The sequence below is a fragment of the Centropristis striata genome, chromosome 9 (assembly GCF_030273125.1).
Source record: "Centropristis striata isolate RG_2023a ecotype Rhode Island chromosome 9, C.striata_1.0, whole genome shotgun sequence".
Classification (NCBI taxonomy): domain Eukaryota; kingdom Metazoa; phylum Chordata; class Actinopteri; order Perciformes; family Serranidae; genus Centropristis; species Centropristis striata.
The window spans coordinates 6,710,083-6,735,626 of record NC_081525.1 but is presented as its reverse complement, the minus strand read 5'-3'; the positions used below and the strand labels follow the sequence as shown (position 1 = coordinate 6,735,626).

At 41.6% G+C, this 25,544-nt stretch overlaps 1 protein-coding gene across 1 annotated transcript in view; it reads right to left on the bottom strand.

The window, feature by feature from the left end:
* The window catches only part of LOC131978048 (solute carrier family 22 member 23), a 29,350-nt gene extending 5,386 nt beyond the window's left edge, over positions 1-23,964 (bottom strand). Inside the window, exons 1-7 of the mRNA XM_059341550.1 lie at positions 23,209-23,964; positions 20,901-21,004; positions 17,953-18,107; positions 2,972-3,158; positions 2,567-2,694; positions 1,338-1,440; positions 735-961 (exon numbers count right to left, since the gene is read on the bottom strand). Coding sequence (XP_059197533.1) covers positions 735-961; positions 1,338-1,440; positions 2,567-2,694; positions 2,972-3,158; positions 17,953-18,107; positions 20,901-21,004; positions 23,209-23,622 — 1,318 coding nt within the window. The 5' untranslated portion in view covers positions 23,623-23,964. The remainder of the gene's footprint in view (positions 1-734; positions 962-1,337; positions 1,441-2,566; positions 2,695-2,971; positions 3,159-17,952; positions 18,108-20,900; positions 21,005-23,208) is intronic.
* Between the last annotated feature and the right edge of the window lie 1,580 nt (positions 23,965-25,544).

The window sequence follows — 25,544 nt, the reverse complement described above, 5'->3', positions numbered from 1 at the left end:
CAGAGTAAATTTCAAAATTTAGACCAGTGGTGTGTCATTTTATTCCCATATCAAATATAGTGTTGGATTACGCAGCGTGCAAGGGTCATTAATAAGAATGACACATACAACATCCAATCACCCAATATCGGGTAACGCTTTATATTAAGTTCCTTGTAATAACCATTAATTAACAAGTAATAAGTCATTGTTCTCGCTTTAGATCCCTTTAGCTGCAAAAAGCATAGTTAACTGTTAACAAGTGCATAGTTAACTTATAATAGATGAGCAATAAAGTATATTTTAATATCAATAAGCAAACTAAATATTAATAAACGCATGGCAAAGACATAACGGGTGGGTTATGGGTGTTTGTAATGCTATTATGAAGAATTATAAGATACTCATGATGCTTTTATTAATGTTCTTATTATACATCTCTTATAGCCTGCTATTAGCTGTATTATAATGCCATTATTAAAACTTATATAGGCTTATAAACACACAGTAATGTTAATAAGCATCTTGTAAGGACTTACAAGGGCCTTATTACTTGTTAATTAATGGTTATTACAAGGACCTTAATATAAAGCGTTACCCTATATCGTTCTGTATTCCCATCTAGCCTGAGTGCAACCCTCTGCCCTGCAATATTAACATTCCTTTATAATTTTCATACATTTTTTGCCAGTATGGATATGAAATAGGTCTCAACATTAGGGGATCTACTGAAACCCTGCTGTGTGATTACTCACAGTTGAGTAATCCCAGCTGTAGTAGCGATGCCAGTGCTGTGATGATCATGAAGGTGAGCAGTCCTCCACGCCGACCCATCAGCCCCACCGCGGGGCAAACCGCCAGGCAGGTTGCCACGGCGATGCCAGCCATGGTGTAATAATCTGCGTGGCACAGAGCGGTGGGCTGGGCCTCTGGGTCCATCATACTGCGGGCGAAGCAGTGGTGGATCCCGTAACCTGTCAGTCTGCACAAAGAACACACACAGACGCGATAAGAAAACCTAAGGCCACATGTCTTAATTTCTCTCTGGGGACGAGCTCATGTGTAATTCATGCTCTCTCAACACTTTGATTAGAAAAGGAACTGCCACGGCCACAACACACTTACTTACTTTTATTTTTACTTAGCTTTCCTTTTTTTTAATGACCAAAAAAAGACATAAAAATGACCAAAAAATGACACGAAATGACCAAAAAATGACACGAAAAAGACACAAAAGACGTAAAATCACAAAAAAAACACAAAAAAGACGTAAAAATTACATTTCATTTTGTGTCTTTTTATGTCTTTTTTTGTGATTTTATGTCTCTTGTTTCTTTTTTTGGTCCCAACACACTTACGAGTTGACACACAGCACCACGATGTTTTTCCACAGGTTCCTCGTGCTCATCATCTTCACGATGCAGGTCCTCTGGGGTTTCTTGTGCAGCTCCTGCTCCAGCTCTGGTAGGAAACATGAAATGCACACCTTGAGACCTTTCCTTACAGGAGGTAATGAGAGGCCGGCCGCTGAGGGGCCTTCAGCACTGAGACTCTTAATGTGCTGAGGGCCTTTAGATAGACACTCTCATCATCTATCTGTCTGCTCGGCCGCTGGGAGAGGCGGACGTACTGAATCAATCACAAAGGCAGGCCAAGAAGAGAGAGGAGAGATCAAAGTGCAGGGAATCACCAACACATTTTTTCTTTAAGGTCTGCACAGTTGCAAGAAAATTACCTTTTTTAAACAAGAAAAAACTCAAATTTCAGCTTCTCGAAGGAAGTTTTTTTTTTTTTTAAGATTTGACAATAGGGATTTTCTGACATGATTAATGAAATGATGAATTCCAAAACAGATGAAACTCAAATGAAAGTAATTCTTAGTGGCAGCCTAGACATAAGTTTGAATTAATTAATATTAATTGAGCTTAGAAATCATTTAAGATCTAAAGGACCATGTGCTGTATGTTTGTGTGATTGCAGTTGCATTTCATCATAGAAACAGTTGGGAAAATCTGCATGTTTGCACATATAAAAAGGAGGTCTTTGATTCACTGTCTGTGTGTTCGTTGCATGTTCATTTCATCACACACTAAAAGGCAGCAGCAACATACATGACAATTTAAAATCATTTGCATAATGAAGTGAATAAGGATGCATTCCCACCAAATCAGGATTTTCCACAAAGACACTGGTTCTCCCATCTATTACATGTAGAGGCTTTGAGGCGAAATAGATTCAACCTTTTGAGAAACGCAACTTGATGTCAAGCGATTGAGACTATAGTGTTGTCCTAAAAAAAAATTTCTCAGGCAATAAATCAAGTGAGAAGTTTTCTCATTTTGCATTGAAATGAATGGACAGAAATGTTTTTGCAGCCACACTTAGCGCCCCCTGCTGGAATTTTTGGTAGAATGCAGCTTAAGGCACTTCCTGGTTTGCCTCCCTGCTCAGACCCGGAGGTTGCCGCCTGGCAGGTACTCTCACACTGACTCACAACCATGTGCTAATCGCCTGATTTGGTGTGAATGCAGCCTAAAGCAAAAGGGAAATGGATTTTGGTAAACTCATCTTGTTTAATGTCCCTCACCTGTGAGAACTCCACTGGGCTCGGTGGTCATGTTAACCTGGTTCTTCCTGGCGATGCGCAGCATCATGACTTTGGCCCGTCTGTAGTGCTGGGTGGCCAGCAACCAGCGCAACGACTCAGGGAAAAGCCTGCAGAGTGAGAGAAAGAAAGGGAAAGAGAGAGAGAGGGAGAATTGAAAGGACGTGGAAAGAAAAAAGGGATGAGAAGAAATTTGCAAAAACAAGAAGGAACAGACAGAAGAAAAACAATAGAAGAAAGAGAGTATTGTTTGTAAGTTGAAGCAGAGGCTGCTCAGTACTGTGTAGTGCAGTGTGTACTGTACAAGCCATCGCCTGGCTCAGCGAGGGAAGTATCTGCCCCCCTCCACCTCCCTTGCGGTGGGTTTCCTCCGAGGGCGGGACTCACCAGACGTAGGGCAGCATCAGAACGAAAGGGCTGATTATGACGATCTGCAGGACCTGCCAGTCATCCCGGTGGGGCCAATGGCGGCAGAGAGCGGCCACTCCTGGCATCAGTAGCTGCCCGCCCACCATCAGAAAACTGGCCACCATGGTCATGGAGAAGCGCCAGGCTGGCAAACAAAGCTCGATCCCTAAAATAAAGACAGAGAGAGAGAGGAGAGAAAGATTTAGTTCCACATAAAATATAGATTCTTATAGAGCACCGCTAGAGGTGAGTAAATTATGTATAAGCTGCATGTGTGTGGACGTGTCCATGGATGTTAATACCATCATAAACTAAACAGCAGCCTTAATGGCCTGGAAGAGTGTGATGTGTGTGTTTGTTTAATGGTGGAGCCCGTATTGAATTTCCTCCTCTAAATTATTAAGGACTCCTATTACTGATCCTTCCCATGAGAACTCACTAGTTTAACACCAGAGTGCTTTATAAACTTTATAAATGGACTCAAAGAGGGTTCAGCTGAGCGTTTCACTGTAACCGTCCCTTAATTTCCCCCCGACTGGGCTCTCATCCCCTCCCCTCCTGCCTGTAACATGGTACAGTCCAGATGGCCTGGTCCATATGGCAAGGTCTTTTTGAAGGTGAACATTGTTGGAGGGAGAGCAGAAGGGGGTGGGGGGGGGACTCGCTAACCTGGCCTCATGTACCGTCACTTCTTATTGTAGAGAAGAAGAAAAGGGGAGGAGGGAAGGGAACGGGAGGGAGGGAGAGGATAAAGTAGGAAGACAGGGGCAGAATACAAATTACTTTTTCCCCCCAAAGGACACGAAAAAGTCCTTCCATTCATCAGTGGAATCACAGGAGGAATGATAATAAAGACTAGCAGGAGGGAGGCAGAGAGACAAACACACAGAGTGAGGGAAGGGAAGAAAGAAAGAAAGAGACTTTTCAGATGAGAGAAAGACAAAATGAAACTATTACTGGAAATCCCTTCATCTCTGTCCTCCTCAGCCCCAGACAGACAGTTTTAGAGTTAATATCTCTAAAAACCCTCCCTGCAGGAAGCAAAACAGATGAAGGAAATTAGACTGACCCGTAATCCTTAACCTGCCTTCTCTCTCTCTCTCTCTCTCTCTCTCTCTCTCTCTCTCTCTCTCTCTCTCTCTCCGTTTTATGCGTCAGAGGTGGAAAAGAGAAAATTACTAATACTACGGTGTAAAAATAACCTAAATTTAATGCTCAAATGTTTAATTAAAGGAGAGTTCTGTAGTACTACTTTACTGGGATAAAACTGAAAGCCAATGTACCTGAAATGTCATTAATACTCCCTCATTGTGCAGGAAAACTGTGTGTGCAGCACATATACGAAGGTCATAGCTAACCCAGGGAGTTGGTCTGTAGACTGTGATGGATCTAAGCGTTTCACAGTTTGCCTTTCCCTTCAAATTCCCAGTTGTAATTTAGAGATTCAAGGTTTCATCATTGTCAATATATTTCATCCTGGTAAGATCAGCTATAACAGCAGGTATCGCTGGAATAGATGCAATAAGAACCATAAAAAATAGTATGGAGTACGCACTAACACCAGAGAGGTCGTCACAGTTCTACCAACTTGATTCGGCAAAAATCAGATGCAGCCATAGCTTGTGCAATCCTAAAATGCTTGTGTGAAGCCTGTTAAGGCAAGTACTCCCGCCCACTAAAAGCAATATGGAATGGGAGGAATATAATTTTAAATCAGAACAGGGCTACACAGTGGTGTAGTGGTTAGCACTCTCCTGCCTGTGGCTCTTCTGTGTGGAGTTTGCATGTTCTCCCCGTGTCAGCGTGGGTTCTCTCCAGGTTCTCCAGCTTCCTCCCACAGTCCAAAAACATGCACTTAGGTTTAATTGGTTACTCAAAATTGCCTGTAGGAGTGAATGAGAGCGTGATTGTCTGACTCTATGTGTCAGCCCTGTGATAGTCTGGAGACCTGCCCAGGGTGAACCCCGCCTCTCGCCCACTAGCCGTGTTTCCTTTAGGGGGAAGAGTGGCCGCTGGGAAAGTCTCAGGCCACGCCCTCTCAAATGTCCACTCACTCAGCGTGTCTCCATTACAAAAAATGCCACAGAGGGATTTACGAGACTCCGGAAGTGACGTATTGTTTTCAATCGTCGCATAATCACTTAGCGACAGTTTCGACCGTGATCCGTGATCACATATGCGACGGATTAAACACGGGAGAAGCAACTGTGGCCGCCTTCTCTAACTGTGCACAACGTCAGCAGCTGATCATTAACAAACCAGCATGGCTAATTATGCACAGTGCCTCCGCTGATCATAAACATCGTGAACGTGAATTAACCGGCATTGCTAACTGTGCACAGTGCCAGTTTTAAACAAACAGAGATCGCTAAGTGAACACCTCCTGCAGCAGCAGTACATACACACTGTACTGCTACAGAGCTAACTGTTAGCCTATTAGCAGTGTGCTACTGTGCACCTCTTTCCGCGACACCGGACTGCACTATCAAAGAGAAGGAAATCACTTTGCCTTTGCAGGATCACTATGTACGCCTTAAGGTGAAGAGCTGGCACAGATATCTCCAGCAATATAGCGGGGATTTGTGGGACCACACTATGAAAGGGGCTTATGTTTATTGTTGCTTGTGACTACTCGCCGGCTTTTACAAATGGCGCGTGTTGTTGTGGCGTCGAGTACTACGTCACATCCTGCTTAGCGTTCTATCCAATCAGCAACCAGGCTTTTTTCAGGGGAGAAAAACAGCCCTCCTCTTCTACAGGGCCAAAAATAGTCAGGTCAAAAGACCGGTCCGGACGGCTCATATTCAAATTAGGGGCGTTTCGGCGAGTGAGACCCGCCTCATTCCGGGTATCGGACTGTAATGGAAACACCCCTATTGTCAGCTGGGATCGACTCCAGCTGCCCGCAACCCAAGTGGGGATAAGCAGTTAAAGATAATGAACGAATGAATAAATCAGAACAGAATTCAAACAGAGAATAGCCAAATCGAGAAATGAACAACAATAACCCGGTTTATACTCGGTTCTGAAATGTGTCCAGTAGGCGTGGGCATTAATAATATCACAACACAAGCAAACAGATGGACACGTCATCGCTAACACCTGTCTGTCATTTTTCTCCAGCTCACCACTTGTGTTCAGATTTTGCTACTGCCTACGTCACTTCTGTGAGAGATGATAAAGTCCAGACAGCTGAAGAGATATTGGTTCTAGCAGAATTAAACACATCTCCTTCCATAGCACAAAAACTAACACCATATAATGCAAAGATGACATATTATCCTGTTGCTTCCTTGTTGCGGACACATCAGGACATATTTCCAGTTATACTACAAAAGACAAGTAGTCAAATACTTACAGATAGATACAAAACTTAAAGCATACAAGAGTTGTCGAGGATTAAAATTTAACAAAAAAGCCCTGAAGCTTATATTTATTGTGGTCCTCAATTGCAGTACAATATGACAAAATAAATAGGAAGGCAAGTTTCATGCAAGAATGACTTTTGACCCATAAATCCTATATATATATTTATACATATCCTTTAAAGCTTCCCAACTATACGAATAATGAATCAAATGTTTCCATCGAAACCAACTTTGACTCTTGTGAACCGTCACAGCTCTGTGCTGTATTTCCATCACTGCTGCTGCATGTTCAGACAAACAACACAGCACTGTGTCTCTGTGGTGCTGCTGCTGTCCACAGCAGTCAATAGGCACGGATCAGACAGAGCCACACACACACACACACACACACACACACACACTACAGACATAAACTGTACCTTGGCAAAGGCAATGCATCTCTAAAACCTACCTCGCAAAACAAAAACCACTCCCCAACTCTCTGGGGACGTTTCTGATCCCGCTGACTCTACTGGGATAACAACAAACACACACACACACACACACACACACACACACACACACTTTTGCTGGCAAGGACCTTTTGTTCCAGCTGAGTGGGAGAATGGTTCTCCTTGTGCTGATTATCTCATGCCCCCCCTGTGGGCTGATCCTCCCTCACCCCTCCTGCCCACTCTTCCCTCTTGCTCATCAGAGCTGAAGTGGCTCCCTCACCCTTTGTAAAGCCACCATCCCCCACTCCTACCCCTTCCTCCCCCTCCTCCTCCTCCTTTCACCGAGCAGCTTCTCCACTGTCCTTACATCTGAACAGTTGCGGAGGGGAAAACAAAAAACTCAAATGGAAGAAAGGGAGGCTGAAAACAAAGAGAAGGCAACAAAAAGCAGCTGATCTAATGGCCAAACTAATCTTTGATGACAAATGGCTGACAGCACCACCACACACACTTTGTGTTGTCTGCTGCTCCCACGCTAACCTTGCCTGGGGCATCAGAACAGGGAGCAGACACAATTGGCTTTCTAACAGCATGAGTTCAGAGAGAGAGCCACAGTGTGTGTGTGTGTGTGTGTGTGATATGGATGTATAGGGAGGTTGCAGGTGGTGATACACACTTTAGATGTAGAATTGGGGAGATGGAGAGTCATAGTGCTGAGCAATATGTTGATAAGTCGACCCACAAATTTTGAGAATCAGTTTATCGTTTAATAAGTGATGTTTTGTCTGATTTGAGGAGAAGTATTGAGGCCACAGCAAGAGTGATTTTTAAGATAGAAATGTAATATTGGGCTCAGATTGAAGCTTATGAGCTTAGGAAGTTTTTATATACAAGTAGAGCGGTGATATTCGCTATAAAGTCCTGGAAAAGAATCCTTATTGATGATAATTTGTCAATCAGACAGTGATTTGTTTCTTGTTTTTTGTTGGGATGTTGTGGGTGATTTTTCAACATAGAGACAGAAAGCCCCAGTATCTTGTTTTGCTACTTTCCCCCCTTGTTTCAGGATACTCCGTGCTAAATGTCATACTCGTATGACTATTTTTTGTAATTGTAGTACCTTAATATCTATTTCAACAGAAACATTTCCGCAAAAAGGGGTGAGCTGATTCTATGAGATGGAGTTGATACACTGCAGACCACTGATTTGTCCGGAAAATAATCATCAGTAGCTCAACACGGGATAGCACAAACCCGCCATATTTAACCCCTTAGAGTTCCTGTTTTTACTGACTTTGGGTTTAGTGGGCTCACTTTTTTAAAGCTACAAAAAAGATTTGGGAATCATATGAAACTAGAAGATTTAGGAGAAGACTTTACTAGAAGACTAAGGAATTCATTGGTACCAACTTTGCCATGTCAGCAGTTTCCAGATCAGAGGTGCTTTACTACAGATTTATGACTAGAAAACCTTGACACGCACTACTGGGCTGCATCTGAGATGAATGGTGTATCCCACTTTTATGTGACATCTACTGTTGACCTGCTATCTCTCCCTAAAGCTTTTTATAAAAGGGGGCTGAACGCTAGCCAAGCTAGCATCAGAGTGTCACATTGAAGATGTTATTGCTGCAGTTTCACGTGGCGTTGCTTTGACAATCAGCCAAGAACGCTGCCTACACTGAAGGGTACTATTTGCAATGGAAAACTACATCGAGAAAAGGATCATGTACCAAAAGTGAGTTGAGTCGAGCTGAACCATGCAGTGGAAATGAGGCAATAGTCACAAGACTACGAACTAGATTTTACTCAATTACAATAAGTTCTTAAAAGACGTGCTGCCCGGGCAAATTACCTTCTGTATCAGCTGGCATTGCCATCTGAAGAGCCATGCTGCATTAACTAGTTCCAGTCTTCTTACATCACTGTAAATTGAGATTTGGATACATTTTCAGAAAAAAGGGTCCTGGTCCTGGCGCTTGTCATCTCACGCCTGGACTACTGCAACTCTCTCATGGCAGGTCTTCCTACCGAAGCCATCCGACCTCTGCAACTCATCCACAATGCAGCTGCTCGATTGGTCTTCAATCTCCCCAAATTTTCACACACAACACCACTTCTCCGCTCCCTCCACTGGTTACCGGTGGCTTCGCAGATTCGTTTTTAAGACTCTAGCTCTGGCCGACTCTGCTGCTAACGGTTCAGGCCCTTCTTACATCCAGGACCTTGTCAAAGGACCCGTCCTCTCCGCTCTGCATCAGCCAAACAGCTGGCAACTCCCACCCTGCGTGGGTCAACTCGCCTCAAAACCTCCTCCAGACTTTTCTCTGTCTTGGCACCCAAATGGTGAAAAGAGCTCCCCAACAACATCAGGACCTCAGAAAGCCTGGACATCTTCCACCGCAGGCTGAAGACCTACCTCTTCCAACAATACCTCGGTTAAGTCATGGTCGCCCATATATATATATATATAAACAAGAAACTCTTCTTTGTAAAGCACTCCTGTAGAGATTACAGTTGGCTCTTAAAGTTGTGTACTTACTTGATTCCTGTGGTCTAAGGCTAGAACCATCAGGTTAAATGCACTCATTGTAAGTTGCTTTGACAAAAGTGTCAGCTAAATTACATGTAATGTAATGTAATGTAATGTAAAAAAAAAAAAACAAGCCATTTGTAGCTGTTACCGTAGGCTCCGGAAACTTGTTATGAGCATTTTTCACTATTTTCTTGCATGTTTTAGACAAAAAATGAATCAATCATGAGAATAATAATTTGCTGCAGCCTGAGGCGGAGGACTTCACAGAGAGGCAGGGATTGGAAACAGATAGGAGGCTTGACAAGGGCACGGCATGACAGGACAGTACTTCTCCCCCCAGCTGAGTCAGCAGCAGTCCTCCCCCAGCTCGTAACAACCCACACACACACACTCTCTCTCTCACACACACACACACACACACACACTCACACACACACACACACACTGCGATATATTGTCTGTCTCTGTCATTAAGTCTCAGAGGAGCAGAGACAGCGAGGAAGAGACAAAGATATTAACCTTGTCTCATTGGTGTAAAAGCAAATCCTCTGGGTCCGTGCAGACCTCACTCTTCTTTTGAGTACCACATGCTCACTCCCTGTAGGCCCTTTGAGAAGTGGCTCTAAAAAATGCTGTAGCTTGCAACAGCAGCTCCAGTCAGTTGGGATTCACAGGATGCACACTGAATTCAAATGTTGACACAATTGTGTGAGGGAAAACACACCAAAATCTCTCTATCTATATATAAACTTTCTAAATGACTCCTGCAGCACAATCTACTCCCCTGCTGTTGTTTTTGTTCCGACAGAAATCTTCTCAAGTCTGTCTTTTTGAAAAGTTCAAGTCAAATTTGTGTCTGAAGGAGTCTCAAGTTCTTGAGGGGAATTCCAAGTCAATCGACAAGTCTTTTTGCAAGTCTTTGAGGTCTCTGAATGGGGACAAGTTATTAATTAAGTCACGCTGAGACCAAGTTGATTTGAATAAGGCCAGTCCATCTGCCAACACAGAGGGCTCTGAAAGAAAACATATTGCGCCAGTCATCCTGCAAAAGTGATGAACCTAGCTCAACTGTCACCAGAATGCAATGCAAACAACATCCAGCTGCAAGTTACATATGTGAAAGTGATTACTTTGTATCATGAATGACATATTTGAACCTGGTCTCACAGGAATCCGTGAAATAGCCACGGATTTTGAGTTAAGCGAATCCGTGGCTATTTCACTATGGAATAGCCACGGAATCACTCAAATTTCTGTGAAACTGACACGGATTTCGCTACAATGCAAGTTAATGACATATCCCGTGGCTATTCCATGGATATTTTTTCCTACTGGTTTGTTCCAAGTCACGTGACTTTCAAGGTTCCAGCGGTCAGAACAAAAAACATGGCGGACAGTTCTCTCATTTTTGGTGAAAAAATCCATATTTTGACTTGAAAAATTGATTTTGATCACATTTCTAGCGAAAAATATATGTTTTATTTTCTAAATATTCACTCAGTATATGTACATAATCACTTTGTATGTTGGAATAGCCACGGGATATGACTGTCATTAACTTGCATTGTAGCGAAATCCGTGTCAGTTTCACTGAAATTTGAGTGATTCTGTGGCTATTCCACGGATTTTGAGTTAAGCAAATCTGTGGCTATTTCACGGATTTCTGTGAAACCATGTTGCATATTTATCTTGTTTACCAAGCGGTCAAAACTTACGTCAACCTCAGTGCAAAAAAAAGAAAAGAAAATATAAATGCCAAGCACAAAATGATACACATACACATACAAACACACAGAAAACACACAGCAACCAGCCACCACCAAGATCAGCCCTTCAAATTATAGAAAAGCCAGCATAAAGAAGTGGCTTTTTAAGTGTTTTTTGAAACAGTCAACATACCCCGCTTATCTAATGGGAGGGGGAGATTGTTCCAAAGTCTGGGTGCTGCAGTAGAAAAGTGAAAGAGCAGCAGGTTTTGGTCAGAGGACGTACGTGGCCACTCAGTGGTAAAAGGGTTTGGTAGCTCAGAAATTTAGGCAGGAGCTACAGGACATGTAGCATCTAATAGAAAAATCCATCCTCATAATGTTATTAACCTTTACAGAGTGTTGGTGTCCCAGAAGCCTTTAAACTGACGAATCTAATACTTAATATTTTATCTCATTGACTCACCACAATAGCTTATTTTTGACTCTATCCTGGTCTCGAATCTATAACTCCTGTTCCAAACTCTCACAGTTTCTCCACAACAGAGCTAAACACACACTTCTCCTCCTCAGAGCTCTGAAGCTCCACATGAAGGATCATAATTAGCCATGTTTGTTTTGCTGATGAGTGTTGGATCAGTGGCAGAGAAGTGGATAAACTGCAGCTTTGAAAATTTGAAAAGTTTTATAGATTTTTGATGCTTTTGGAATCTGTTGTAACTGCAGGAAATCCAAGCTGCTGTGAAGGAAAAGATGGAGTTTCTGAAAATAATTTCTTGCCCAAACAGCACTTGTACTAATATATAATTTTTTCCAGATGAGTTCAGATAATGGGCAGAAAAACAAAGAAAAAGGGTACATGGAGACAGAAGCTTCTTCCCTACAGCTCCCAGAGGACGGTCCTGAGGTACGTGCTAAATCACAAACTAATAAACCCGTGCAGAATTAGGGCGACAACCAAATATGCACACAACACACAAATCAACACATTTACATTAGCAGAGCAAACCAAAGCTTCTGCTGGCAGCTCCAGTGGAGTTTATTATTCGCTGCGTGCTGCAGAGAGATAACAAAATGATGAGAGATTTCAAATGAGCCTCGAGAAAATGAGAAAGTGAGGGCGAGAGTGCTGCTTGTAATGAAATGGTAGTGAGAGAGAGGAGGAGGAGGAGGAGGAGGAGGAGGGGATGAATGGGGCAGAGGAGAGTCGGGGGAAGCATAGAGAGAAAATGGAAAGGGCCAGAGAGCTGCTGGATTTGCAGAGGCAGGCAGAAGGAGTCTATCTGTGGGGAGATGGGGACGATAAGATGCAGCTCAGCACGTACACATGCATATTTACTGTACAATCATCCATAATACAGTGTATGTGTGCTACATGCATATTTTTGTGTCTCTCTATCTGATCCGCTTCCCGCTGCAGCCTATTTAGCACCCACTCAGTGCATCAGACTCTGGTGTTAAAGTGCCAGCTTTAATTTGAGGGTTTTTACATCCGTAATGGGTGTTAACATCTGGCCCTTTTAAACACAGACCCCCCCTCCCCAAATTTAGCACAAACACAGCAGGATATTAATACACGCGACACAACCAGGGATAGACAGTGGCATGTTTTTGACTGGATAAGTCACTCACATGAACTCAATCTAACCGATTCTGCTGGAAACACCTTGAAACAAGCAAGACGTGAAGCTTAAGTACAGGCCTTAATTATACAAGAAAGCTGTGAGCACTCAGCCATGGATTATGGCTAAACTGCTGTCTTGTTTACATGCTGTGCAATCATCTAACTGCTCGTGTTTCTTGTCCTGTAGGACTTCTTATTAACGATGTCTCTGCATCTGCAGGTCTCAGTCCAGATCTTACAGCCGTACAACACTGAGCATGCCTGGAAGCTCATGGTGGGCTTCAACCTGCAGAATACAAGGTGCTGTAAGCTCCAAGAGTCGTATTCCTCCACCAAATGTAAATCTGCTCAAAAATTGTAGGTGAACCCCTTAAGAAACTCTATGAATCAGCCTACCATGATAACATACTAAGGCTGGCCAACCATATTGTTTCTGACACCAACAGCATCATGAACAGTTAATATGTAATAATACCATCAAGTTTAGACTAAAGCACTCTTTTCTGCATCAATCAATCCAAAAATTAAACAAAAAAAAGTTTAATCACAGGATGAAAGCACAGTATGTACGTTGGTCTTGAATATATACTATCTTCAGTAATTGTAATCTTGATGCTGCATCAGCTATAAAATTAAAACTCTGCACTTCTGTTAAAGCACCAGTAATAATAATAATATAATATCTATAATAATTAAAGCCTGATCTATATATCAGTTTGTCACAGACACATCAGTATCTATCAGTATCTGAATATATGTTACTTATGTGCCAATGTGAAAGTTGTTTTGACAGAACATATGTCAGAAAAGTGGCCTGGGTTGATATAGAATTGGAGTTAGCTATTTATTTTATTTTGATTCATCCTTTTTTTTAATGGTCAACAAATGACTGATAGTGATTATACAGTATTTGCTGTGCTTATTGCACTACTTTTTATTTTATTCTTTATTCTATATTTTTCTCAGTTTTCAATTCTAGGCGATTTCCAGATTTCTATTGGTTGTATGTGTTGTAAATATTCTTTGATACAAGTTATATGTTTAAGAAAGAAGGATTCTCAGAACATTTACATACATACAGAGTTATATAGATGTAAAATCGGCAAACAAACCTCATAAAAAAGGTACATTTCTATTATAGCTCAAAAATGAATGATATCAGCCACCATATCGCTTACCTGTGAAGTTTTCTCCTCTAAAATCGGCATCAGTATCAGTCTCAAAAATCCCATGTTGCTCATGCTCTAATAAAAATAAAACTCTCTTTAGGGAACCATCCTGTCCAACAAGTACTTTTACTTCTGTAACATTCTTGCACATAAGACTTTTACTTTGTTTTTGCACAGCTATATTGTGACTTTTACTGAAGCAAAAGACATGAGTACTTCTTCCACCATTTCTTGTTTGAGTCTTTAGGATCATTGTCCTTGAAAAATGTAAAACGATCAGACTGTGTTTAAAAAGAGCTACGGGTCCAGTTTTTACCAAATATGGACTGGATGCTTTCAAATTAAAGCCTAAAGTCACTTCAACCTCACAGTAATTTTATCATTTCAGATCGAATTTACTGCACTACAGAGCCAACACAGCAGAACAATGTGTCACTTCCAAAACACTGATGGAGTGCTCTGTTTCTGTGCTGCAGGCTGACTGCTGTACCTCTCCTGGCAAACAACAGAAGCACAAACAAGGTACAGTGACACCAAGTTTCATATTCCACTCTGCACCTGTGTAGTTTCATTTTGTGAAAAACTGCAAAGTTGTTTGCATTTCCTCACAGCTCGTGTGTTTATTGAAAGCTTCAGACGTGTGTGCTGTTATTCTACATGTCTGTTCACTGTTAATGGGATGGCAGCATCTATTATCTGTGAGTTTACTTCAAAGCGACGTGTTCTGTGGCAGAGAGCCGACTGTTCCTCCTCCTCTATTCATCTACACCTCACACAAACACCTCACACACACACACACACACACACACACACATGGGTTTGTGTTGCACTTCAAAGTGCATGCATACAATCTGTTCTCTCACAAAAACAGGAGAGACACTCAGCACACACACACACACAAACACACACACACACACACACACACACACACACACATGGTTACTTATCCCATCATTGTCAGCACTGAGCACACAAACAAGTGACATATTGAGAAATTGCCTCCCATTACGGATATTTCTGTGTGGTAAACAGAGTGAAAACATATAACTGGAGGGAAATGAGTAAAGTGTGTGTGAGTGTGTGTCTGTGTGTGCAGAGACAGATATATAGAGGGACAGGAGGAGAGGTGAACTAGATTAAAGTCAAGTGAGTCAGAATACTCTGGCTCAAGCTCAAATTGATGGAAAATAATTGCAGTTTGAATCTCAATATTGGTCAGAAAATCACAATTTAGATATTTTCTTGAACTCGTTCAGCCCATACCATGTTGTTGTCACCTTAAACCAGTATTTGTTCAGCTTTTAGACAAATTCAAGCACTTTTCAACGACTTTCAAGGTACAAACCTGATTCAAAAACGTTGGGATATTGTCTGAAACGTAAAATGTGATAATTCACTGATCCTCTGTGACATATATTCAATTTAAAATTGTACATAAACAGTATACTTTATGCTCAAACTAATAAACTTTTGTTTTTGTACACCTGCTTTCTGCTTTTATTTACACAGTGTCACAACTTTTGAGAGTCAGGATTGCACCTAAAACAAAAACATCCAGACTCTGAAAGCATCACATCTAAATTGTTGCAAACTATAAACGCAACTGTGAAAAATAACATTATCATTTCACCAGCTGTCATAGAAACTATAGTGGTATGTTTTGATTATTGTTTAATATTTGCTCATTTCCAGAGTAGGCCTTAACAGTAGTTTTAATATCTGTTGAATGTCAAGCATGTTTCAAGCACTATGATCATAATTTGGAGATTCCTTACCTTGAAACCATTACAGTTAAAATGAACCATTTTTCGAACATGTAAGGCTTTGTAGAACTCTGTTAAACTCAAATATTCTAGCACTTTTCTGCCCACTAGCGCTCCTTGAATCAGATAACAACAAAAGACTGAGTTTCGGGTGTCGTGAAGTAGCGTGGATTCATGGGAGTTGTTGTTTTTAATCACTATTTCCATCACCTACCACTGATTAAAGCAATTTTATCTTCAAAATCAACGTTTTTCCGATGCTGTTTGACTGACACAAGGTGTCCTTGTTTCTGTTAACTTAAAATAAACTGTTAACTTAGAATCCTAAAAATGTGGCTTAAAACTAGATAAAAAACAACAACATATAAAACATAAGTCTAGCTGTTTTTAGACACTTTAATGCGAATTATACTTTTAAGCTCATCCTGTAGGATTACTTTAAAATCCCATTCAACTCTTTGATTCTCTAAACACAACATTAGCAGTGTTTGTTTTTTTATTTTGTATACATCACAGATTAAATTCAACTCTCCAGAGTCTCTCGGCAGACGGCTCGGAGGCGTCCATTTTGTTTGTTTGTTTTTAGAAGCAGCTGAGCAGCGATTTATCGGGAGCCCCTGCTGAGAGGGACAAAAACCTGCCCCGCCGCCGGAGCTCAGTGTCTGTCCTCGCTTCACGCTTAATGTATGACTAATCTGCTGCTGGCCTGGCAGAGAGCACGCCTGCAGCCTGAGTGAGGGCATTCTCAGGAGAGATGAAATGCTGTCAGACAGTTTGTTGTCATTAAGATCACCTTGGCCTCTGGCTATTATGCAGAGGCACCAAAGAGAAATATTTTAGATGTAGAGGGGAAAAACATAACTGTAAAACCCAATGTTGCTTGTTTGTTATCATAACTATTTTTTCCTTTTCAATGCAGCAAAGATTTGTGCCTCAAAAGTCATTATAACTTAAAATATTGAGTCAAATAGCAGGATTCATTTGAGTTAACTCCATTGTCTTTGTTGTCTTGACTTAAAATTCTTTTGCAGCCTGGACACTCAAATATTTAAGTTGAAAGAACAAATTGGGTTTTACAGTGTACTCTTGCAAGGTATCTGCACCAGTTTTCCACAAACTGTAAAAACTGATAATCGTAATTTGTTAAATCAGCTTCTGTAATATGCTGTATAATCAACATGCGTACTAATTGAAAATGCCTAAAGATAGTTTTACATGTTAGCTGCTGTTATCTGTCACTGAGCATGTTCCATTAGTGTCCATCTTGCTTTTATTTATTTATTTTCCTGCTCTACCAGGTGAGTTACCAGGGCCCTGTCACTATCCATCCTACCATCTGTTTTTCCTGTGAAACTAAATTAGCAGCAAGTGTACTCACAGCAAGAACTGCTCAGTCAGGGGTCAGCTGCCTTAACAAGCAGAAGTAGAGCTGCAACAATTAGCTGACTAATAAATTAGTTGAGAAAAATAGACTATTTTGATATGCGATTAATCATTTTTCATGCAAAAAAAAAAAAATCTGTTAAAATCACTTCATTCTAACATGTCTCATTTAAAAATGTCACCAAAAAACCCGTTAAGAATAACCAGATCCTGTTAAAAACATTAAATTCTGCTCCTCGGCAATACTGTGAAGCCATGATTGATTCTGCTGAGACGAACGGTCACGTGACAAATATTCACTGAAAATCTGTTTACACAGAGCTGAGAGGAGAGGACAGGAGAGGCGAGGCAGGAAAAATGCAAATAGTTCATCATATATAGCATGTGGAGACACTATCCCCCCCCCCCCCCCCCCCCAATATTCATGACACTTGTGAGCATGTGAGCACTTGTGACACTTGTGAGCCCCCCCCCCCCCCCCCCCCCAATATTCATGACACTTGTGAGCACTTGAAAAGGATATATATATATATATATATATATATATATAAGTAACTTGTGTTTTTTCCTTTTTTTGTGATTTATGTCATTATAACTGTTATTCTGCACGAAAGACTTGTTTGAGTTGTTCCCACTTTTAGCCATGGTTGTGCTGATTCTATAGAGCTGCAGTAGGACTTATTCACATATTGCAGTGAAATACAAGGCCACAGTGAGTAAAATGTAAAAAGAGCAAAAATATTAAATATGTGAGGATAAAGTTCTTGGGATTTCTGTTGTTGTTGTTGCAAGTGGTGGAACACAACATAAATATTACTCTAAACTGCGAGAGAACACAAGATATTTATTTGTCCCTTCCAGGGATCCATACTGTATCACACTAAATAAACACAATACAGAACAAAGCATGAATGAAATACAGGAGCAGGAAAGCGAAAGAGACGGAGAGGCACGAGGAGGCGGCAGCAGGTACTTACTGAGCACGTAGAGGGAGAGAGCGAGGCCCGCCAAGCAGAAACCCTCAAAGAAGCGCAAGGTGCTGAACATGGTGACGTTTACAGAGAAGGCAACACTCAGACCAAACACCAGCATGAAAAGCACCGAGAGAATCAACACCGGGTGTCGACCAAACCTTAGAAACAGAAAGGAGCGGGAGTGAGAAAGACGTAGCAAAGTGTTTAAAAAACTGTCACAAAGTGAAGAAAAAGAAAAAGAGGCTTTTTGATGTGAAAAGAATCATTCCTGCCATTGTTTGCTTCACACTTCCTGGTTTAAGGGGGGTCAGTAGGTCAATGGGTCAGGTCGGAGCTGCGGCCGCTTTGGCCTGCACATTTCTTTACATTGTTTCCATGGTGAATGATCCCAGACACAATGCAGGGACTTTTTTTCCCACGCAGCAGACCACAATGATTTTAACGGATAGCAGTGTGCAGGCGAAGAACTTTATTTGGTAACTTCAGTGGATATCAAAATGGGGTTCCCATGTCTCTCTGTTTGGTCGTAGAACCACATGGACTTGTACGAGGAGAAATTGACTATTACGGCATATTAAGGCCAAGTATGAATAAAAATAAAAATACAAACCGATGGGGAGTTGCAAATTTACTAGATTAAAGTGCCAAATCTACAAGAAAAAAAAATGTGCAGATTTAAGAGATTTAAAGTGGCAAATCTGCTTGAACAAAGTTGCAGATTTACGAGACAAAAGTGGGGGAAAACAACTTTTTTCTCACAGATTCACCACTTTAAATCTCATAATTCTGCACATTTTTTCTCATAGATTTGACACCTTAATCTCGTCAACATTTTTTTCTCAAAATATTACCCTCCTCCCCCGGGTCTGTATGTTTTTTTTACACATTCTGGCTGTATGTAATATCCTCCAATATTCTCTAGGGTTGAAATTTGGGATTTGCAAGTATTTCAATGAGTGCCCTATTAAGGGTTAAAGGGTCAGTTCACCCAATCACAAACAAAAACATTTTCTCACTTCGTCATCCAGATAAATTTGGTTCTGATCGTTTGTGTTTTGAGATTGAGTTTGTGCTGTTCACTCATTTGCTCATTTAAGGTTGCACTTCGCAGTTTTTGAAGGTTTGTTTCATTCTCATTGGTGCTACCTTTGGAGATAAACGGTGATAGCAGTGTGTGTTTTTGGATCTAGCTTTCACTTGTCCTTTATTTGTTTGTTCATCCACAGTATCCATCGTTACACCCAGCTCATAATATTGCAAAGGCAAGGAATTTCATCCTCATCCTCATTTGAAGATAGATGGTGACATTTGTTTTAATAAGAATCTTGAGAGTTTTATGTTAAATATTTCTGAATAGCCATTTAATATTCTTGAAATACCCGGATCATCCACTACACAATACCTTTATGGACCAATAAAACAGTAGTATGCAGCTCCTCTCTCTCCATTGCAGGATGGAGAGATTTAAAAGATCCTTTGCTCCTACAGCCATCAGGCTATCTCATTCTTCAATAATTTACAGAAGAGCTAACAGGGGATAAATAAAGTAATCTTGATTTGATTGATTAGTTAATAGTAACTGTACATTTGAAAACAATCTTCTGGTAACTCCAGGACAGTTTTTATTTATTATCTAGAGGAAATTGTCCTTCTAGATGAGCAGATTAGCCAGACTGATCTCAACAGTGGAAAAAAGTAAAAGAATACAAAAATGTTTTTGCACGAAGCCCATTAAATCAGAAAAATGTCAACTGATATCTGATGAAATGCCACGAAATTTGGTTCAGATATTCATAGTCTCAAGAGGAAAACTCATAAAGAGTTTCTCGATTCCTTGATATTTCATGTAAACCTGAAAACTGTTCTCCCTTTTTGTTTCTGAAATAATTGAATGATGCAACCCTGGATGTTATTTACTAAAAAATCAAGTTAAGCAATTCAAATTATACACATACACAAGTCCATAGTGTGTGTCCATAGACTATCTGTATTTGATCTTTTATCTCTACTTGTTGCATTATTAGGTTTATTTATCCATCATGTATTTAACATTGATATAAATATTTCCTTTAGCAGGTCAAAGTGATTACTTATCCAGTTAAATATCCCGACATATGGAACCTTGGTCAGGACCGCTTGGCATTAGTTCTCAACACACTGAGTAGCCCAATATGGTCGCAGACTTAAAGACAGGAAGCACCTGGTTATTGTTGTATATTCAAATATATCTACTTAGTTATGTTTAGGCAAGACAACTTCAGTCAGGTTTAGGAAAAGATCATAGTGTGGGTTAAAATACATTTTTGTTATGTAAATTAAATTACTTATGAAGCATATTATCATGCTCATGTTAGGATTTAGCTCTAAAGTCCAGCCTCACAGACACACTTGCACATTTTAGACTTGTTTGAATATAGTTTTTGCAAGTTTTAACCCTTTATCAGGCAAAGATCTATATTTGGTAACTTCAGGTAATGTTTTGAGAAAAAAGTTGAAAATTTATTAGATTAAAGTGGCAAATCTACAAGAAAAAAAGTTGCAGATTTAAGAGATTTAAAGTGGCAAATCTGCGCGAAAAAACTTGCAGATTTACGAGAAAAAAAGTGGGAAAAAACTACTTTTTTCATATGTTTTTTTTACACATTCTGGCTGTATGTAATATCCTCCAATATTCTCTAGGGATGAAATTTGGAATTTGCAAGTATTTCAATAAGTGCCCTATTAAGGGTTAAGCACACTGCATAAGCAACACTTAAAGCACCTCCATTTTTATGATAGAAGCATGAATCTTAAGAGACAAATATCTCAAAACCTGCGCAAACTATCTGCATGGTTAGATAGGAGTAGATGTAAGTGAGGTAATGTGTTTTTGCAGCTTAGGTGAATGGATTTTTTAGGGTTAACAGAAGCTGTGTGAAAGAACAAAAACAGACATACAAGAGGCAGCTTACCAGTCAGCCATGACACCCATCACTAGGTAGCCAAATATGGAGCCCACCAGCAAGGAGAACTTGGCAATGTGCACCTTCCAGGCTGAATCACACACCAAGTTCCACTGAAACAAGAGAGAGGCACAATAGTCCACTTTTCAGAGAAAGCCACCCACAACAAGATAAAAGGGAATTAAACATCAGCAGCTGAGCACTTTTAATCTAGAAGCTGCCCAGAAACACAAAGAAATGTGGGTTTTTCTCATCAGAAGTCTGTCAAACTCTCTGACTCACTGTTTTGATAATTCATGAAGGTTGATGTGTGTGCAAACATGCCGCAAACACTTCTGAAATATTCAAATGTGCATCTCGAAGGGACAAAAAGGAGAGAGACAACATGCGAGAGGGAGAGGACGAGTAGCATGTGGGCACGTGTCTATAATAACAGAAATCAATAGCTTTCCACTCTTTCCTGTGAAGCCCATGGGTCAGTGAACACACCGCTACAGCTCTCAGCATCTGAAATGCAGCCAAGGACACATGTGGAAGCACGACATGTACTCTATATTCGTGCTCGTCCCTGAATGTATCTGCAGCAGAGCGATTCGGCTGTGTGTGAAAACAGTGTTGATGTTTTACAATGATTTACAGAACTTGAGCATCTGACATTGCAGAGGATCAAATAAGGGGATGATTATTGGTTGTGATGGCCGGTAGTGATGTGGAGAACTCGTTCAGTATGTGTTTCTTATGTACAGGCTGTTAGCACCAGCTTTATCTGAGAAAACAGATAGCAGTCCTGCACAGGCCAGAGCAACATGGACTCTCAGTGGCAGCAGACTGTGACCAAATTACCTTAATGTTTGTTGCATTTTACAAAATAAGATTCCAAGTAAATTAAAGTTTTGTATGACACGTGTACCTGGCAGGATTAACCTGCTCGGGGTCCTGGGTGATCCAATTCCTTCCACTCTGTCTACAAAATTTACAGTTTTTCTTTGGCTTAGGATTTGGCTCCACTGTCATGTGATGAAGGAGCAACTTACAAGCACAAAACTGGAATATCGAAAGCTTTAAAATTGGCATGGCTGAGGGCCAGCATGCGATTTTAGGGGTACCAAATATACCAATATAGCATTTTATTCAAGTTAAGAGTATAATGGCTTAAAACATAATGATAGAAGTATATGAATTGATTAAAAATGCAAAGTGTCTCATTAAAACGCCAAGATCTCCCAAAAAAAATCAATGCTGTGATTTTGTATCATGACATTCATGACATTTTGGAGATTTCTGAAGAATTACATTTTTCAGCTTTTTGATGGCGAGCATTTCTTTTGTGTAAACTGCTAAGAAACTTTACAGCCAACCGGAGACCTAGAGCTAGGCTTCTCTTTACAATCGAGTGTCGCAGGACAGAGTGTGTTATATTCAGTACAGATTTAGCGCTCTGAGGCAAATTTATGATAAGTGCTATTAGGCTGCATAAAAAAAATCCTTGATCATAATCAATTTATAATGAGTTCTTTATATTTTATATCATCACATCCCTATTTTAACTGGATTTTGACACAGGGACCCTCTCTTCAGAACAGGGATTCAAGATTATGTCATAAAGTACATGAAGTCCTTTTTAATGTTAATGCAATAGTGTGATATATTCCCAGTTAAATTACCACAAATTGGTAACTCACAGTAAATCTGGGCAAAGGTACACTAATCCCTTTTAAGCAGATTGGTATATTGACCACTTTAAATACAGTTATTTCTTCAATGTCATCATCAATGTCAGCATTTCCACTATTGGTTACTCAGTATCTGCATCTTTGGTTAGACTGAGGTGAGATAAAGGCATCAGCGTGCAATGCTACAGAAGAGAAGCTTCTTTCGGGCAGTTACCAATTTTTTTGCCCATTTGGTGAAACAGCTTAGCACTTTGTGTGATATAATGCACAACAGTGGAGCACAGTGCATTGAACTGAACGTCAAATTGATTCTTTTAGATGTGATTTGGTATTGATTTGTGGTATGAATGCTGGAAAAAAGTACATTAATGTGACGCTGATTCTAAAGATATTATCACCAAAGTGCAGCATCAGTTACACACACACACACACACACACACACACACACACACACACACACACACAGAGTCATATTGAGGTCAGTGGGTAACTTGTCAATAAGCTGTGTGTGTGTGTGTGTGTGTGTGTGTGTGTGTGTGTGTGTCCTCTGCTGTAAACTGATGATGATGAAGATGATGATGATGGTGAGCAGAGAGCTTCTTCTTCACTGTCAGATAACACTGTGGCTCTATCTCATTCGTTACCTTGGTAACCACATTTTGACTAAGTCCCGTCTGCAGCTCGAGCCTCCACTCCTTGCAGGCGCACAGCAGACCGCCGTCACCGCCGCCGTCTCCCTCCCAGGTGCCGTTTCCTCTGAGCTGGAGCCCGGTGACCGGCGGGGGCGCCGCGGTCCAGTTACTCTCGTTCGTGAGGGGCTGCACACACGTGCCATTTGGCTGCGCCAGGAGGAAATAATCCGAAAACTGGCTAAAGCCGATGAACAATGCCGGTATCCAGGTCAGAACCACGAGCTGCTTCTGATGCTTCCCAAAGCCCCCCAGAGACGGCAGAACCGAGCCGTCGATGTGAGGCAGCAGCCGGGGCACCGGGTGCTCCAGCGGGGTGAAGCCGTTCTCTGGCGGGTGGTCCTGCGCCTCCGGCCGGCCGGCTGCCATCACGGCCCGGCCACAAAGAGAGCAGCTGGGCGCAACAGCGGGTGAAGCAAAACCCCCGCTCTGCTGCACTCTGCGTTAAGCCCTTTGACACAAAGGAAGCCCACAGATAAATCCTCTGTGTAGCCAACAAAAAGTCCGATCCAAAAAAAAAAAATAAGGGGGAGGGGGGTCTCCAATCCGTGCAGGCGTGCACCGAATCACCGACCTGCCGTCCTCATGGTGAGGGGGCTCCAAGCGACCAGGGGATGTCCGAGTGGAGAAGCTGTGTCAGGAGGCTGTGGAGAGGCTCCCGGAGCGGAGAGGACTCGGACGGGCACGCATGCTCACCAACACGGGCTTTGTATTCCATGAGAGCAGCTCCTGCAGCGGGATCCATCCATGTGGAGCTGAACTGGGCCAGGCCTGCTGCTGCTGCTGCTGGAGGTGGTGGTGGTGGTGCACAAGTGGAATATGGAGTTACATCCACAGTGGCGTCCTCTAAACATCTGCTGGTGCTTCATCCATGAGCGCCACAGGTCTCATACCTGTCCAAACGTTGACCTCCTGGAGGTGCGCATCACCTTTAGTCTCTCACATCCACAATCTCCGAGCTCCGAGTCATCACAGGTCCACTCTGACGGGTCCAGAGACGTGGTGGAAGACGCTGCTCTGTTCGTCGCCGTCAATGGGACACGGTGCTAAAGCGGGGCTGAGAGCAGAGATGGAGGTGGGGGGGAGACCAGACAAGCCCCGCCCTCCCTCGGTCGCGCTATGCGCTGCGATTGGAGCGCCTTCAAAGGGGCGACTGCACCACTGACGGGCATCTGCAGGCAACAATGATCCCCTTTGTGCCTCCTCTGCCCTCTCCACTCAACATGAAGCTTGTTATGATTCAATCATTCACGTTTTGAATCGACCCAACATGATTTATGATCAAATGATGAACTTTGAAACAGAGCTGCAGTTGTTTTTTTTACACACGCGGTTTGCGTGTACCGAACGTCCGACGCAGGTTTTGCGTCATATGATTTTTATTTATTTATTTCATAACCATTATATAAATAGGCAGTATTAGTTACTGGTTTGAGGAGACAATAGGAAGATGTCAGTGCTTTTTTGTGCATGGTGTGCTGCCTGTCGGCCGCGAGGGGGCGTCACACGATCACAATAGGTGTCCTTACATCAGTTTGTGAGTATTATTCAGATTTTTATCATAATAAAATGACACCGTGATAAACTACAGCCGCCGGTGTGCAGAAGGGCGAGGAAGTGAGATTTAAATGTGATTAAACGGTCACAAATGTTGAGCGTGTTGACGTGGCGGCTCCCAGATGACTGAGTGTGAGTGACCTTGAGGTGCAAGTGACAGATTTCTCTCTCTCTGTGTGTGTGTGTGTGTGTGTGTGTGTGTGTGTGTGTGTGTGGACAGTCTTGTCTGTATAAACCTGATAGCAAACAGTTTTCCATCTCTGGTATTCAGGGTGCGGCTGACAGTGTAACAGAGATGACAAGTTTTGCTCAGTTCTCACCTCCTTCCTCACCCCACCCCACCCCACCCTGCTCCTCCTCCTGCTCCTCCTTATGAAGGTTTAAGATAGAGGAGGAGAAGGCTGTTTATGTGTCATCTGTTCAAGTCTGCCAACCACACCCTCTCATAACACATACCAGAGCTGGCTCTTGTGGCTCTAAACAGAATGTGACGCCTCCTCCAACTCTTCCCTCTCTGCACGAAAACCAATATTAAAAAAGGGTTAAATTAAATTAAATCTAATCTGACTAAATTAGGCTAAATTGAATTAAATGTCACTGTTAGCAATTGATTAATTGATTCATGGTAATTTTACTAATTTATCAAAATGAATATGGTAATGATTTATTGGTTGCTGCATCTGCTTTAACCGTGCAACATTTTAAGAAATATGCATATTTGCTTTCTTTCCAAG